This window comes from Chroicocephalus ridibundus, chromosome 2, assembly GCF_963924245.1.
Source record: "Chroicocephalus ridibundus chromosome 2, bChrRid1.1, whole genome shotgun sequence".
In the NCBI taxonomy this organism is placed as follows: Eukaryota; Metazoa; Chordata; class Aves; order Charadriiformes; family Laridae; genus Chroicocephalus; species Chroicocephalus ridibundus.
In genome coordinates, this window is record NC_086285.1 from 146839589 (window position 1) to 146855061 (window position 15473).

At 36.6% G+C, this 15473-nt stretch overlaps 1 protein-coding gene across 11 annotated transcripts in view; it reads right to left on the reverse strand.

Annotated features, from left to right (window-relative positions):
* UBR5 (ubiquitin protein ligase E3 component n-recognin 5) overlaps positions 1–15473 on the reverse strand; it is a 90776-nt gene that overhangs the window by 13513 nt on the left and 61790 nt on the right. For 8 of the 11 annotated variants that reach the window (XM_063327300.1, XM_063327301.1, XM_063327299.1 and 5 more), the window contains 20 exons: positions 14698–14849; positions 14205–14300; positions 13638–13761; positions 13192–13289; positions 12169–12317; positions 11641–11732; positions 10555–10701; positions 10341–10459; positions 10133–10259; positions 9903–10032; positions 9516–9676; positions 8696–8935; positions 8338–8461; positions 7485–7596; positions 6202–6333; positions 5043–5300; positions 4421–4689; positions 2655–2866; positions 2036–2266; positions 280–353 (listed from right to left, as the gene is read on the reverse strand). In XM_063327300.1, the coding sequence (XP_063183370.1) occupies positions 280–353; positions 2036–2266; positions 2655–2866; positions 4421–4689; positions 5043–5300; positions 6202–6333; positions 7485–7596; positions 8338–8461; positions 8696–8935; positions 9516–9676; positions 9903–10032; positions 10133–10259; positions 10341–10459; positions 10555–10701; positions 11641–11732; positions 12169–12317; positions 13192–13289; positions 13638–13761; positions 14205–14300; positions 14698–14849 (3047 nt within the window). The remainder of the gene's footprint in view (positions 1–279; positions 354–2035; positions 2267–2654; positions 2867–4420; positions 4690–5042; positions 5301–6201; positions 6334–7484; positions 7597–8337; positions 8462–8695; positions 8936–9515; positions 9677–9902; positions 10033–10132; positions 10260–10340; positions 10460–10554; positions 10702–11640; positions 11733–12168; positions 12318–13191; positions 13290–13637; positions 13762–14204; positions 14301–14697; positions 14850–15473) is intronic. The other 3 variants (XM_063327302.1, XM_063327298.1, XM_063327304.1) reach the window with 3 other exon arrangements.

The window sequence follows — 15473 nt, forward strand, 5'->3', positions numbered from 1 at the left end:
ATTCAAATTTTAAATTCTGTTAATGTGCAGAATGATAAGTAAGGGCACAAATTCTGCAGTTTAGAGAAAGGAGACAAAAAGAGGGCCCCGAAATGAGAACAGGCAATGACAGAAAAAATTTGGTAAAGCAAAAACAGTAAGAAAATCTTACTAAAACCCAACTGTAATGTAACATATACAAGTAGCAAAATTTATTCAAAGTCTCAGCTAGCTAAAGGGGAAAAACATTAAGAAAGTGTCATATTTTGGCATACTGCAGAAGTGTTTCTGTATACTAACTTTGATTGGTGTCATCATCATTTTCATGTTCTGAATCTTCATTGTCAAGACCCAGTTCCAAAAGCTCCCGAGTTCTTGGGGGAAAAAGAAAAAAAAAAAAAAAAGGAAAGAAAGAAAAAAGAAGAGTCAATCCTCTTGAAGAAAACATTAGGCAAAACGTTTACGTCTGTAGCAATTAATAAAACCAAGAGTATAATCAGTAAGTGTACTTTGAGAGCTACACATAACTCACTCCAAAATCAAAGTACTGTTGAGTACCTCTCATTCCATACTCACTCTCTACATTACTCACGCAGTTACCCTTATAGCCATTTGGACACCCACCAAGTTTGATCTAAAAAGTTACGGCTTCAGACAGTGATAGGTATGCTTGTTTATAAAGATTATGTCAATATAAAAACCCCAGGAACCCTGCATTAGTGGAAGAAATATGTAAGTGAGTACTATTCTAAAATTTACTGGTGTAGAATATGCTTAGTCCTATAAAAATAATGTCACTGATCATATTTCAGAACGTAAGTCTGCAAGCTGCTTATTAAAGAAATGGATTTCATTGTATTATAAAAAGGATCAAGAACTCTGATTAGTAGTCATTTCTGGCAGTTTGTGTATTGTGAAATATGATCTGAAACTAAACGAAGACCAATAAATTTCATTTCATACAGGCTATTAAAATGTCATCTACCAGAAGCAACTAACTGAATTTGAACCACGCACCTTTAATTGCAAAGGTCTAGGGCTTCATAGTTTTACAAGCACTTCATGGAAATTTTGCAATTCTTTGATGAACAGTTATTTGACAGATTTCAATATGTGAATTTTTGGAGACAAAGCAGATTCTAGAAGTATGTTATTGCCTGGAAAAGGCTTAAAGCCACAGCTCTTAACTACTCAAGTCAGCCAGCACAAAAAAATCAATTACTGTATTAAATCATCCCTACTTGTGAGAAAACTAATGTTGACAGCAACATCCTCCAGCATACATTTTGAGGTCACAACAAGCCTTATGTTACCAAGATATATTGAACATAAGACTGGAACTAAAGCATCTCTCCAATATGTATCTAAAAATATTGATACCTCACATTTTACAGTTACTGAATTTGTAGAGAAAAGTTAAGTTCAACCTGCGATATTGAAAATTAGGGGCAGTAAGGGGCAAAAATTTTTGTTTATTTAACTGTTGACTAGAACTTGTTCAGGTACGTTACCCCAAAACTTAGTAAGAAATGGGAACCAATGGTGTAGACTACCAACATGTGGACATTTCTATGATCATTAATTGCCATTTTGAATCAAAGAGCATTTCTAAAAAAAAATTTTACAATGTTTTAAAAACTAATAAATACACCTTTTAAAATGCTATAGTTGAAGTAGCAGGGATTTTCAAGTTAAGGATGTTTTCAGCTGTTTACTTCCCTACTGTGCTTTAAATCATCAAGGTAAGTCTCAAATATCCACAACCAAATGGAAAACAGAACTACTAAGCCCATCACAGCAGACTTTGACATTTTCTCCCATGTCATTCTTATCTTGTTTGACAGAATCAGCATAAAATGATTCTAACAGGATACTGTAAAAGGCTTATTAAACATACATACATTATATACCATTATAGATTTTCTTTTTATAATACACATGTTATTACACACACACAGATACATGTATATAGATATATGAGTTGCTGAGTAACAACCCCAATGACTGAAACAAAAGGGCATACGCCACTTTCGCTTTTTTTGCAAAGCCTTGATACCTTTTCCGTTCCAGCTGAGGAGTATCCAATGTTGTCTGTTGATTCATTGCTTTAATCCAATAAATAAGGGCTTGAAAAACGTATGCTACGTGCTTTAGTGAACAGACATCTAGAACAGGAAGAACATCCGAGTGCTCGTCATTGTGAGAACGCATCAAAGACAGTGCGTAGTTCAGGAAATCTCCACGTGCTGACATCATTCCCTGACGGGCACTGAGTAAAGTAGCACGCCTAGTGAAAGAAAAGGATTGAATACAGAGAGATTAGGTGTCACAGTAGAATGCATCCTTTATGTATTAGTCTCTGTATTTGAAATACAGATGTAAAAACTCAAAAAAAAAAAACCCAAACCACAAAGCGGTGTGACAAGAGTAAATCATAGTTTTGTGCTTTACTGTAAGGAGCTCAGATGCAGTATATTATAAACAATTAATACTCATGATGAATCTAGTACGTCAGAATAAACCAAACAGTAGCAACGGCACAGGAAGCCAACTTAAAACAAAACAGTAACTACATTGCTGCATTACAAAACTTGATTCCTAAAATGTCAGTGAACAAGATTTGACTGTAAAACTGGTAATTCATATCGCATGCAGAAATCAACCTATTTTCATACCTTCTTCCCTCAAGTGTTCTTAAGCTGGCTTCCTCACGGGCTGTCATCCTTTCCCTTCTGGCAGAGTTCTGAGAAGCATGGAGCGGATGATTTGGATGCCCAGGATCACCAGCAGATGCTAATGCAGAACCATAACGCAGCTGAGCTTCAGTAGAGTCCATGATACTAACCATCCAATTCCAAGTAGGAATAAGCTTTTCTTCTACATAATTCTAGAGAAAATGAGATTTAATGAGTTTTGCAAACTATAGAACTACACGATGAGACTGCAATCTCAATGTAAGTTTCCACCGGGGCTTTTACAGTTACACCTAACTCCCTACAAAGAGGCTGTAAAATCACATTCAAGAATGACCAGTGAACAGTTTCTGAAAGCTCTATTGAGACTGTAGTGGTGTGCATCTCTCATCACTTAATACCTTGGTGTCTGTAAATCATTCTCACCACCCCTCTCTCCCCTTTGGGCATCTCTTCTACTCCTCATCTTATGACAACCCAGCATCTCCACGGTGTGCACACATCTTGGGGATTCTGGTCCAATTCCTGACTTTCTAGTAGCTTTAACAGCGCTCATCCTGCTATGGCATTCACCAGCCACATCTTCCACCATTCTTCACCCCTTGCAACTTACTTAGTGAAGACGACAGAGTTAAGACCTGCATGGAGAACTATGTCTACATACAAACCTCTCCTCTTGGTCCAGGCTCTTCTTCACCTGTTCCCAATACTGGCTCTGGAGCCCCATTTTCTTGCCATTTGCTAACTTCATTGACCTGATGCGGGTTTTTTTTATTCCACATCAGTCTGCTTTCTTCACTCCTCTACATTTCTGTTTTCAAAAACATCTCTCACTTCAAATCTTGTATCTACTAAACTAACAATATGCTGTCTCAACCCCATTTCTGCATAAAAATGAAACTTCCACTGTCAGGCTTTCACGTGCCAATACAAATCTCTTGTAGCATCACTTGATTTCTTGGGCTCCCCAAAGCAGCGGTTTTATTCTGATAGTTTATTTTTGAACTAAATTCAGTACAGATAATTTCACTCTATACACTATTCCTCTTACAGACTCAACAGTTCACGTCAAAAAGAATAGGGCAAAAGATCTCTACTAGAGATCACTAGTATCTCCAAAGCAGTCAATCCTGACTTAACTGTTAATTAGATACCAGTCAGACACAGTTGGAAAGAAAAAAAAAAAAACACAACAAAAAAACAAAACACACAAAATGGAAATTCCTTTTTTGAAAGAATATATGTATATGAAATATGAACAGTTTAATGGAATTAGTAACTACAGCTACTTCAATCTACACTATGTCTTATATGCAAAGAGGCCGAGAAAGCTGGGACAGTTTAGACTCAAGAAACAAACTCAGGAGGATCTTATCAGTGTGTATAAATACCTCATAAAAAGGTATAAATATATAGAGACAGACTCTTCTCAGTGATACCCAGTCAATGGACAAGAGGCAATAGGCACAAATTTAAATACTTGGAAAGTCCATTTAAACTCAAGAAAAAAACTTTTTTACTATGAGAGTTGTCAAACTCTCCATCCTTGGACATATTCAAAACCTAACTGGACACAGTCCTGAGCAGCTTCCTCGAGTTGACCGTGCAGGGAATTTGGACTAGACAGTCTTCAGAGGTCACTGCCAACTCCAACAATTCTATGATTTAAAAAAAAGAAAAACAAAAAACAAAACACAACCCACCTGTATTGAAATTATGTTTCTCTACAGCGATTTGGATGTTCTTACCTGCAAGTTAACTGCATCTTGATAAGTCAGCTTCACCGCAGCTGGGATCTGGGAGTATACTAAGTGATTGTACTTGGGAATCAGACCCATCAGATCAGATATCTGCCGTATCACAATACTGTATGCTCTTGCTAAACTGCTTGCAGATGTTAAATAGCTGCTTGCATTGCTGGCTTCAAGTGCTGCAGCTGCTGCCGCAGCACTCGTACTGATGGTACCGCTCCGGCGTAAGTTTGATGGATCAATGTAAATCAAGCCTGCTGAACTTGCTAAACATAAAAGAAGGTATGACATTAATGAATTTATTTAACCTTTGCTACATATTTTCTGTATTGACTGATATCATGAACATTTCTAGAAATAAACTTGCAAATATTACTGATATCACAACTGTAACCAGCAAAAAACTACTAGCTACAGTAAGAATACTCATATCTTCTTAAGAACTGCAACAGATCCTTCCTTTTTTAAAATTCAAAACCAGAACTGGAACAGTCATGATAGGTTAGCACTGTTCTTCTAAGACAAACAGATAAGATTTCTTCCTTAAGAGAACAAAAATAGAGGAAGAAACAAAGCCAGAGTTAACCAACATTCATGCATGCGTTTTACTCAGACTTGCCTGCTGGGGTTGAGGTACTAGAAGGAGCAGTGCTGGTAGTCCTCTGGTTTTGGGTGTTACGCACAGCCCACTGCATGGAACGGGGAGCTTGGGCAGCACCATTTGCATGTGAGCTATTTGTGGTTCGCTCCAGGGGCTCATCAAGCATGAAAGTCTCCTGCTCTATGTCATCACTCTGACTGCTGCTGCTATCAGAGTCACTAGAATCATTTGATTGAGAATCATCTTCAGAAAAAAATGCTGGAACACTGCTAGCTCCTGTTGAGGAAAATAAGCAATAAACAGTAACCGACAACTGCACATCTTTGCACATATACATGTATCATGCCAGTGTTGTGAACTTTTTCCATGAGAAGAAACTCATGTACTAAAAAGGTTCAAGTACCACTACTGAAAATCTTTAATAAATTATCGTAATAACATACTGCTAATTTTCCAGAGGTTTCATGAAAAAGCAGTAAGATTACTAACATTTCATAACATAAATTAAGAAATAATTTGACTAAGAAATTCTTCACTGATTCTGCCCCCAGGCGAAGAATTCCAGAAATTATGCTTCTAAACTGGACGGTAAAGCAGTTGCTTTCAAAAACCCTTAAAATGATTGGTCAGGTTTTATGTTTTGTTTTAAACCATTTTTAACTTCTACACTAAAACATTTAATTTCACTTCACAAGCGTACAAGGTAATCTCTAGCTAACACACGCAGAAGCTCCATAAGAGCAAAAAAGACAGGCCACATCTTAGCGCATCTCCTTGTCCAAAAACTCTGCATAGTACCTTACAATTACAGGCAAAGAAAAAGCAAAGGAAAAACAGGAAACATGGGGAAGGCAGAGGTGGGAGGGAAGAAGCTGGCTGAAGAAAAAAAAAAAATAAAGAAAAGGAAAATAAGACTGCAAGGGAAAAGTATTTGTTAAAACGTCATAACCAGGTAATTCTCACTCTGTCTGATCTAGTTGTGAAGTAGTATCTCCAGCACACCTCTGGAGTGCTGGATGCAGTCCAGATCCAAAGGCAAAAAGAATAATATATTTTAGGTGAAGCCAGTTCTGCCCTTGTTAGACATGTTCAATCACTAACACATTTCTTTTTCCTGTACAACTTAATCCTAATATCTAAATTCAAACAGCTAGATTAAACATTAGCTGTGTCATACCTGCTTCTGACCCAGCAGTAGCTGCAGTGACAACACTTCTGCGCCCACTAGCATTGTCCTGATTACTGTGGTTACTCTCACTGTCACTTTCTGTTTCAGCAGCAGCTAGCAAATCCAACTCCATATCACTGCCTATAAAAACAATATACAAAACATCTCTTGTTTAGAAAGAGAAAAAAAAATAGAATGACTGTAGTGACTCATATAAGACATTAAACAAAACCCAGAGCCTATTACTATAGCAGAAGTTAATGGATATGCAGGGAGAGGTCATAAAATCAGCGCAAACATGCAGCTGTACTTAAAGCATATTTTCTTATTATCCAGCAATTAGCAACCCTTGGCCCTCTCATTCTGTACTGTACATATACATTCAATACACACACACTGAAAATTAAGACTTTAAGGATTCAGAATTAGTCACTCAAGCCAAAAGACTCCAGAATTTTTCATGCATATGTATTAGGACAATTAACCATATGCTGTTTCAAACGAATGTCTAAGGAATACCTGAAAACTTAAAAATAATAAAAAAAATCTAATTAAAAAAAACATGTTCTATTCAAGTTTAAGTTTTGCGAATTCAATGTTCTGAATACTAAGCAAGTGAATAAACTGATTTCCTGTACTACAAATGGGGTGACTGGAAATACAAGGCATGGTCAGAAAGAGAAGACAACTATTTTTTTTTTTTTTTAAATCATAGCTTTGTGCCATCTAATCCTAAACTAACTAATAGGAGACAAGTATTAAATTATTAATGGCAAGAATTTTCATACGTAATGGATTGATTTTGTCTAAAAAAATATTAAAATGTACTTTAATGGTTTGTGATTGGTTTGAAAACTACCTCGCCATGATTCAGATCCTTTTTGAGAAAACATCTACCACAACCGCTATTCTATCATTAGCCATACAAGAGCTAGGTTATTTTTCAGTCCTTCAAGTAGTTTATGTCAATAATATTTTATGTTAGCAAATACAAAAGGTAAAACAGATATTGTTAACCAACATTAGGTTGGTTTTTTTATCCTTTGGTATCTTGGTATTTTCTCCTCATGCAGAAAGACGAAAATAAAAATGCTCACGTACTTGCCTACTACGAATTATTTACAATTTTACTCATCTCCTTTTGTAAGATGCGTAGTCTGAAACTCTGGGATTCTCTCTACACATGCAAGTCTCCCAAATCATTTTCGCTGGTGACTCCAAAGATGCCTTTTGGTTTTGATACACAGTTTGCTCATCCAAGCAGTAAAGTGCCTTATATACATTATACGTACCATCTTCATCATGCTCATCATGCTGTCCTTCTGCTTCAGCGTTTTCTTCACCGTGTTCTTCCTGTTCATCATGATGGTCTTCTTCACCAGCAACCCCCTCAACCACCTCAACCTGGAAAAAGCATTGTAATTTTATGCTAGAGTGTGTTCCATATCAGAGACAATCTACGAATTTTCAAAAACTCAGTGCAAAATTTTATTTAAAAACTAACAAAAAAAGACACATCTAAGAAAGATGACCTCACAACTGAACTGCGTGAACAGAAAATGAACTTACAGCCACAGTAGTTGTACATGGTTGTACAGCCCACAGCATTGTGGAAAAAAAAAATAATCAGGCCCAGACCACAAACAAAACATAGCCTTGGACATTAGATTTTAATGCTGGAAGGGTAAAACTGACTATAAAACCCAGAATTAGTTTCTAAATATTGAAGAGCTACCATCCTGGTAAAAGACTCTCTAGTTCTCTAATAGAAACTACGTAATAGCAACCATGTGCTGAAAGACTCAAAAGCTTTTTTAACTGGGAGTTATAATATAGTGTAAGTTTATATATAAAAGAAATGACAGATGTATTTCTTAGTATATATGTAATTGTGTCAAATGCGAGGCACTTAATATACTCTGAAATGACTAAATACTGCTGAATACAAAACAACGATTACAAAGCTCTGTCAGAACAAAATGCTTAATGCACCACAGGACTTCAGTATCTTTTGCAAATCAGAGGTCTTGATGCACTGATTCAGATGTTTAAATGTCAAAGTATGTGCTAATGAATTAGGTGCCATACCAAGAAGAAAAAAACAACCAAACAAACAAAAAACCACACAAAAAAAAGACTACTGACCTCTTCCACATCTGCTGAAACGATATCATCTTGTTCTTCATCCCTGCCACGAACTGGTTGTGACTGACTGATTCGTCTCTGCTGAGGATTCCTTATGATGTAGGATGACTGAGATTGACTAGAACTTTAAAAACAAATAAACAAACAAACCCCCAAAAGTAGATTTAGACCTCTGGATGTCATTATGAACCTACATTACTGTAGAAATCTGTCAGTAGGAAAGTACTTTCAAAATGCTTGGCCAGAATAAGAAGCCTCACCACATTTCTGTTATTGAAAAGCTAACAAAAACCCAAACCAAACCCACCTTTTACCAAGTGTTTGATAAGAATGAACAGTGAGCTTTAGCAACTTTTACCTGCTAGACTGATCAGATGATGGTCTGGGTGGCAGAGGCTCCACAGAAAACAGTTCTTCACTTCCCTGCATGGCATCTATACTAGTGCTAGCAAGAGTAAAGGGTGCTGTAGGACGTGCAATTCCCATCCTGACTGGAATAATTAGAGATTCTGCTACATTGCACAACTCTTCAACAGCATAGGGCAATAATGCCTGGAATACACGTTTACATTTTCCAATTGGCTGTGGAATAAAATTGCTAGGGGAAAAAGTACAGGGGAAAAAAAAAGGTCAAATATGTCTCTTTTTTAAAAAAAACCCAAACAACAAAAAACACTGCATGGTGATATCAATATTTTTTTTCCCCAAAACACTCATGACAATTATCTTTAACAGATACATACATTCATGTGTGTATAATAATAATATGCACAGCTATTCAAGTCAGTTAAAACATTTATTGTTCAATAATTCAAGACTAAGGCTGGATATCTACTGTCAAACAACCACAGATAATTTATATTAACATGTTAAAAAACCCTACTTCCAAAAATCCAAACATTTTAAACAGAAAGGTTCAGTATGAACACGTCAGTTTAACAAGCTTTGTATTAAAAATCTACATGACATACCAGCACCTATTGTGCAATCTTGAGCTTTGCACCTTTCCACACAATGCTGCCTACAGACCACAAATTAATTCCCATGTTTCTGCCTATTGTTGACTTGTATCAACTCATTTAATAAGAGAATAAATATTTAAATTTAAAAAAAAAACACAAACCAACAAACCAAACCCACCACAACCAACACAGCCCCACACACACCCCCCCACTTACTTTTTCTTTTTGGAGGAAGCCATTTCCACACTCAGAATGACAAACACTCTTGCTACAGAACGCAGGAATCTCATTGTAACAGCAATAGCTTCTTCTCTGCGTCCTGGCGTATACTTGTTTTGTAATTCCTTTACCAGAGTACCCAGTAAAGTATCTAAGAGCTGTAAAAACAGGTCATTACAACCCAATAATGACATGTAATTCAGAAGCACGAAACAGGAGAGATCAAGATTCAAAGGGACGCCGCAGTCGTAACAGTATAAATTCACAAAAACACAACTAACTTGAGTTATTTTCAAATTAGCCTCCAAGCATATCACTTGAGATACACTATAATATCACATTATTCAGAAAAACGTAATGTAAAACAAGGCTAAGAGTGCTTACCAAAATGTCTGCTGTACACTTGACAATAAGGCAGTGTGTAAAACAGTCCAGGCGAATAGTTCCACTTTGCTGATTAAGGTAAACTTGTTCTTCAGGCAGAAGATGACCTATCCTACTGCTTGCACTAAGACTTGGAAAAAACAAAAAGAAAGGAAATAAATTTTATATAAGTCAGCAGGTCTCGAGTATCAGATCAAACTTTACATGGACAACTACGTGTAAATACACACGGGTCTTTATTTTCCTGGGAGCCAAACATGATCATGGACTTCAGTGCATTCCAGTCCTGCAAAACACGTTCCAAAGCAAGCTGGGCAAAACGAGGAGGTTCTAAATCATGATCGGGCATATCAGAATCTAAAGAGACAAAAAAAGCAATATAAGAAAGAGGTACTGAAATATGGAATTTGCAATTTATTTCAATGAAACAGCTCTTACCTTCAGGATTTGCAGTTTTACGATTACGATCTTCCCTAATTCTAGGTGGTCTGTACTGGCAGTGTTCCACAGTTTGCCTAGCAACTGTCTGTACTAAGAACAGCAGCAGATGTTCTCCCCTGTAATGAAAAATTGGTTAATGGAGGTATTATATACCACATATTCAAAAGTAACAAAAATTACTCTGCCCTCGTCATTGCAAATATGAACTTGCCTGCTATTTGGCATAGTGACAAGATTTGTGGTGGTAAGCAGGCGGTAGAGGAGATCAAGGCGAGCAGATTTTTGTCCAGCAATTAGTGTTTTACACTTGCACTTTTCCCAGCAATCACAGTAGGCTGTTGGAGATGTTCGTTTGAGCCTACAAGAAGTAGAAAAGGTGAGCTGCAACATTGTTCAGTAATATATCAAATATTTTCTATGCAAGCTGAGGGTGTTAGCGTACACATTAAGATTCCTGATAGAGTTTTTTGTTTATTATAGTAGCAAGACGCCAAAGCCTCGCTTAAAAGAGAAATGCAGAGTTTATATGTGGCAACACTTGACATTTGCTATTCTTGTTTCCTACACTCATTTTAAGAGGGTAGTTTCACTACAAAGCTTTTCATGGTGCCTTAGTAAAACTCATCCAAGACCATTTATTCTTCCCCACAATAGCCTCCAGCCAAGAAAGTTAAGTTGAAAATCCTCATGAGGTGGTAAAATCTCAGTAATTGTTACAATGCTGAGAATACCTTTATAATTTTATCTGTTAGCTTATTGTAGCTAGGATATTAATACTGTAACATTTACAGCCTGTAATAGTGGCACAAAACATCTGCAGTTTCAAAGCTTCGGCCAGGTTCATCAGGGATATCTCGAAGGTTCATTTGACTGCGTGCTCACTTTTCCCTTTACTAGAGTTGATCTGAGAGATTAATGTTACACTTCTTTCTGAACCTTTACAAGAATGATCTGTCATCAGGATTCACTGGAGGCACCCAAAATGAAAACACAGTATTATTTAGATATATTATTCTTAGAGTATTAAGCACTTTGAGGGTGTTAGAATTACTCATTTACTCCGAATTCTATGAAGTGAAAACAGTACAAGACTGCTTCAAGGTTACTCTTTCAATTCCGACCCATAAAATAAATCTTACAGAACAGAAGGAAAAGAAGCTATTTTAAATATTTTATTAATCTTCTGTTCTCTAATATCTGAACACTTCAACTAAGGAAAAAAACCTATTAATCATCAGTAAACAAATGAAATAACAAAGTATTGATTTAATTATAAGAAACAGAAAACAATACTTACTTGCAGTCATGTCCTTTGTGACAGACCCTTGCACATTCTGTGCAACAACAAAGAGATTCCAATAGGCCACACGTTCGGCATTCAAATATATCCTAAAAAAAAAATTTACCAGAAGTATTATGCATAGTTTTCTCCCTACAGTGCTTGCAATCTCACAGCAGTTCAGTTTGCAATAAAACTGCATTTGTTCCAACAAATACCTTCACTTAGAAGTAAGTCAATTCTAGAAAGTGAAACTTTATCGTTAGTTAAAATATTCAGTGTTTTCAAAGAGCCGTTTCCATCAAATTTTTTGCCAAAGCTATCCAGAGGGGAAAAGCCACACGCATAACCAGCCATATCTGACCAACATAGCCAGCTTGGAGAGTACCAAGCAATTAGCGGAGGCAATAACTGTCCCAGACTTAAAAGTTACAGTAATTAAAACAATGCAACTTTAATAATTTAAAAATTAGATTAGTAGACTAACAGAATCCATGGTTGAAACACATCCCTATTTACTTTAAAAGAAGAAAAGAAGAGCCTTACTTGGTTAATATGTTCTGCACCAGTCCACGTAAAGCTGCATGTATCATTACAACACAAAACATACAAAGGAGAGTCATCTGGATTTGTACCGGAAGGACAGACCATTCCCATAAACACATCATCTTCTTTTTCACTGGAAGTTGCTTCAGCTAAAAGAACAATAGAATACCAGTGTTAAAAACAAACCCCCAAAAATAACAAAACCCCACCAAAAGTATCTATACTTGACAGATGTTTGCTATTACAAAATCCCATAATGATTTGGAAATTTGAATCAAGTCTCTTGTCACAGTTTTTTGAGAAAGCTTTCTGCTTGTCACATTAAAGGTATTTCTTACAGAAGCTGCTGCAAATTTCTGACTGAAAAATACAACCACCAACTCTTCCCCGCTTTTAAATTCACTGATATCCTAATCAATTCAGTGCATCACAATTTTGAAGGATTAAAAAATAATTTATGGGCAATATTCTTATGAGGAATACACACAGCCCTACAGCCCTCGTCACACCACAGTTCTAAACTGCTTGAGTTTCTCCTGAAGTTCAACTTCACACATTTCTCTTAAACAATTAAATACCAACATCGAAAGAGAGTCACAAAACGTGTTTGTACAGAAGTCTTTTCAGGAATAGGATCTAGCTTGGCATACTGCTTTATCATACTGGGTTTTTTTCCCCAATTCAAAGAAAGAAGTTCCAGGTGATACCTTTGTGCTACTGAAAACCAGTACCTTAATCCACTGGTGTTTGTAAAGCAATGAAATGCTGAAAAGACTATAAAGAACACAAAAACAGTAACATTCATGTAAATCTATTGTAATATACACACTACAAAAGAGGAAAATAGCAAGACTTCCAAAACATGCAGCAATATACAGTGTTTTGGAAAGAAGTGTTTACCACCATTGCCAGTTGCTCAAGCACATGCAATTTCACCAAAAAAATCACTGGTAATAACGAATATGCACACATGCCAAATTTTAGAAGGAAACCACACGCTAATAATTACTGAAACTGGTGTACCTTTAGCAATTTTCTGTGCAGTTTCTAGAATTGTAATTGCAGCAGGATATGCCCGGCCGCTAACTGCCGACATAAATGGTGTCATGCCTCTTGCATCCCTAGGGAAAAAAAAAAAACACAAAACAACAGACAAGTTGAAAAAACACACTGAAATTTTTTGTTAAAACAGAAGAGGTGGAAAACAAATGTATGAAAACTTAGCATTGCAGATCTTGTGCGAACAGAAAAAAAAACACTGAGTGAATAAGCACTGTTTAATCTGTTTTAATTCTGTGAAATAGACCTAATTTTAAGGAATGGCAGGACACAAATAGAGCCAATATTCTAACATTCTCCACTTAAACTAATGTGCCTTTAAATATCCTTTTTAAAAAGAGTTCTATGTAATAAATTTCAGGTGATATATTACTACAAAGGCTAGTGAGAATTCATATGAAAATCCTTACTTCGCTGACAGCAATTCTCGAAGATAAGGTTGTAAAACAACACTATCACACAGTAATTTCAGTATGAAATGAGCATTTGCCTTCCGATCCTTTGATTCCACTACAGATGGTTCGGTAGAAGGACCTGTAATGAGAAAAAAAAAAAAAGATTGCAGAGAAACAGTTTTTCCTCAAAAAATGACTACCTATTAAAAGCAAATAATTCAATGTTTCACTGGGGTGATTAATCAGTAGCCTGACTATTCACTGGTTTGCCAGTTTCAGCGACACTTCACTGAAGTACTGTAAATTTCAATTCCAAATTACATTCTGAAATACAGACAGTAATCCCAATTTCATACCGATTACCATATTTTTACATATTTGTCATTCCCCAAGTAAAAATAATTTTTACATAAAACACAGCATGGTGCTTCATTTACTTTCTGCACACTTGTGAAATTCTCCTTCAATCCAGTCTTCATCTGATAAGAGGCAGTTTCCTACGCAGAAAGTCTGTGCAAGCAAAGACAGCTTTTGAGATTATTTTCCTTCTAAAGCATAATGAGATAAGCAGTGTGTCCTCACCTGGTATCGTGGAGGTGCTAGGTCCTTGGCCGGTGCCAGTCGCTGCTGTGGTAAGAGATCCCACAGCGGGGGCCAGGATAAAATCAATGTCACCATCTTTCAGTAAACAGAACAGCAGGATGTATATCAATACATAAAAACATCCCTAACAACATGCTCTTTCTGCAGTGTCTAACACGCTGCAGGTTTTCTGTATTTAATTGGCACGCTTTCCTACAAACGGCCACATTCCTAGATTAGTAATGTAACTCAACATTAGAGAACACACTTCACAGAAGCTTGACACCAGCGTTAGAAAGACATGTACTGGATTTAAAAACATCTGTTAAGTCTTCAGTAAACTTTTAAAGCCACCTCCATGACGTCTTGCTACCTCAATGACATTAGATATTTTTGTCTCACACTGAAATCTAAGTGATTCACCTTAAAAGCCCTCGGTCCCTTTATTAAATCTCTCATTCTACAGTCTAATGCCATAGATAAGCAGACTTACCCGGATCCATTGCAGGAGGATCTGGAACCCAGCTGGGAGGAGCTATTGGTGGAGAAACTGGGTCCTGGTGATCACTTGATGAAGCACCAGCTTCATGTCTGCCCAATCCAGCAGCTCTCAAGGATCTTCTCATCATTTCCCTTAATCTCAAACTGAATATAAAACCAAGGTAAAAATATCGTCTCATTTTCGTTTATAATTAGAACATTTCAAAGCAGAATTTCACACTGAAAAAGGAAACCAAACTCTTCTTATCTTCATTTTTTCTTCAGCATAACGAACAATGAGCAAAGATATATTTTTCATTCCTGAATTCCGTTTTTGTTGCAACAGAATATAATGGCCTTGGCAGAAAAGTCAGCCAGCAACATCTCAAGGCAGATTTGAGTCCACAACACATCCCTAGTCACCGCATCACTGCCTCTTGCAGGCAGCAGCATCTGATGGGCATTATTACCACTATTTGACATTCCTTTTACCCCAAACTCATTACAGGGGTGTTAAGTTTGTGCAAGGACTTGTTGCTGATGTTTTTTAAAATCTAACTGCAAGAAGAGGTTAATGAAAGAATAAAAATGGGTCTTGAAAAATAATTTTTTTGAAAGCAGTTACTTGTTTTAAGTTATGTAACGTGAAAGTATTACTTTACTGAGGACAGTCAGTAAACAATTTCAAGAAATTCTGTATCATCTTACTAGAGGGACAGGTGGTAAGAATAAGGTAGGAGCCAAAGAACCCAGTGTGATACAAAGAGGTACAAACATAAAAGTGTTTTT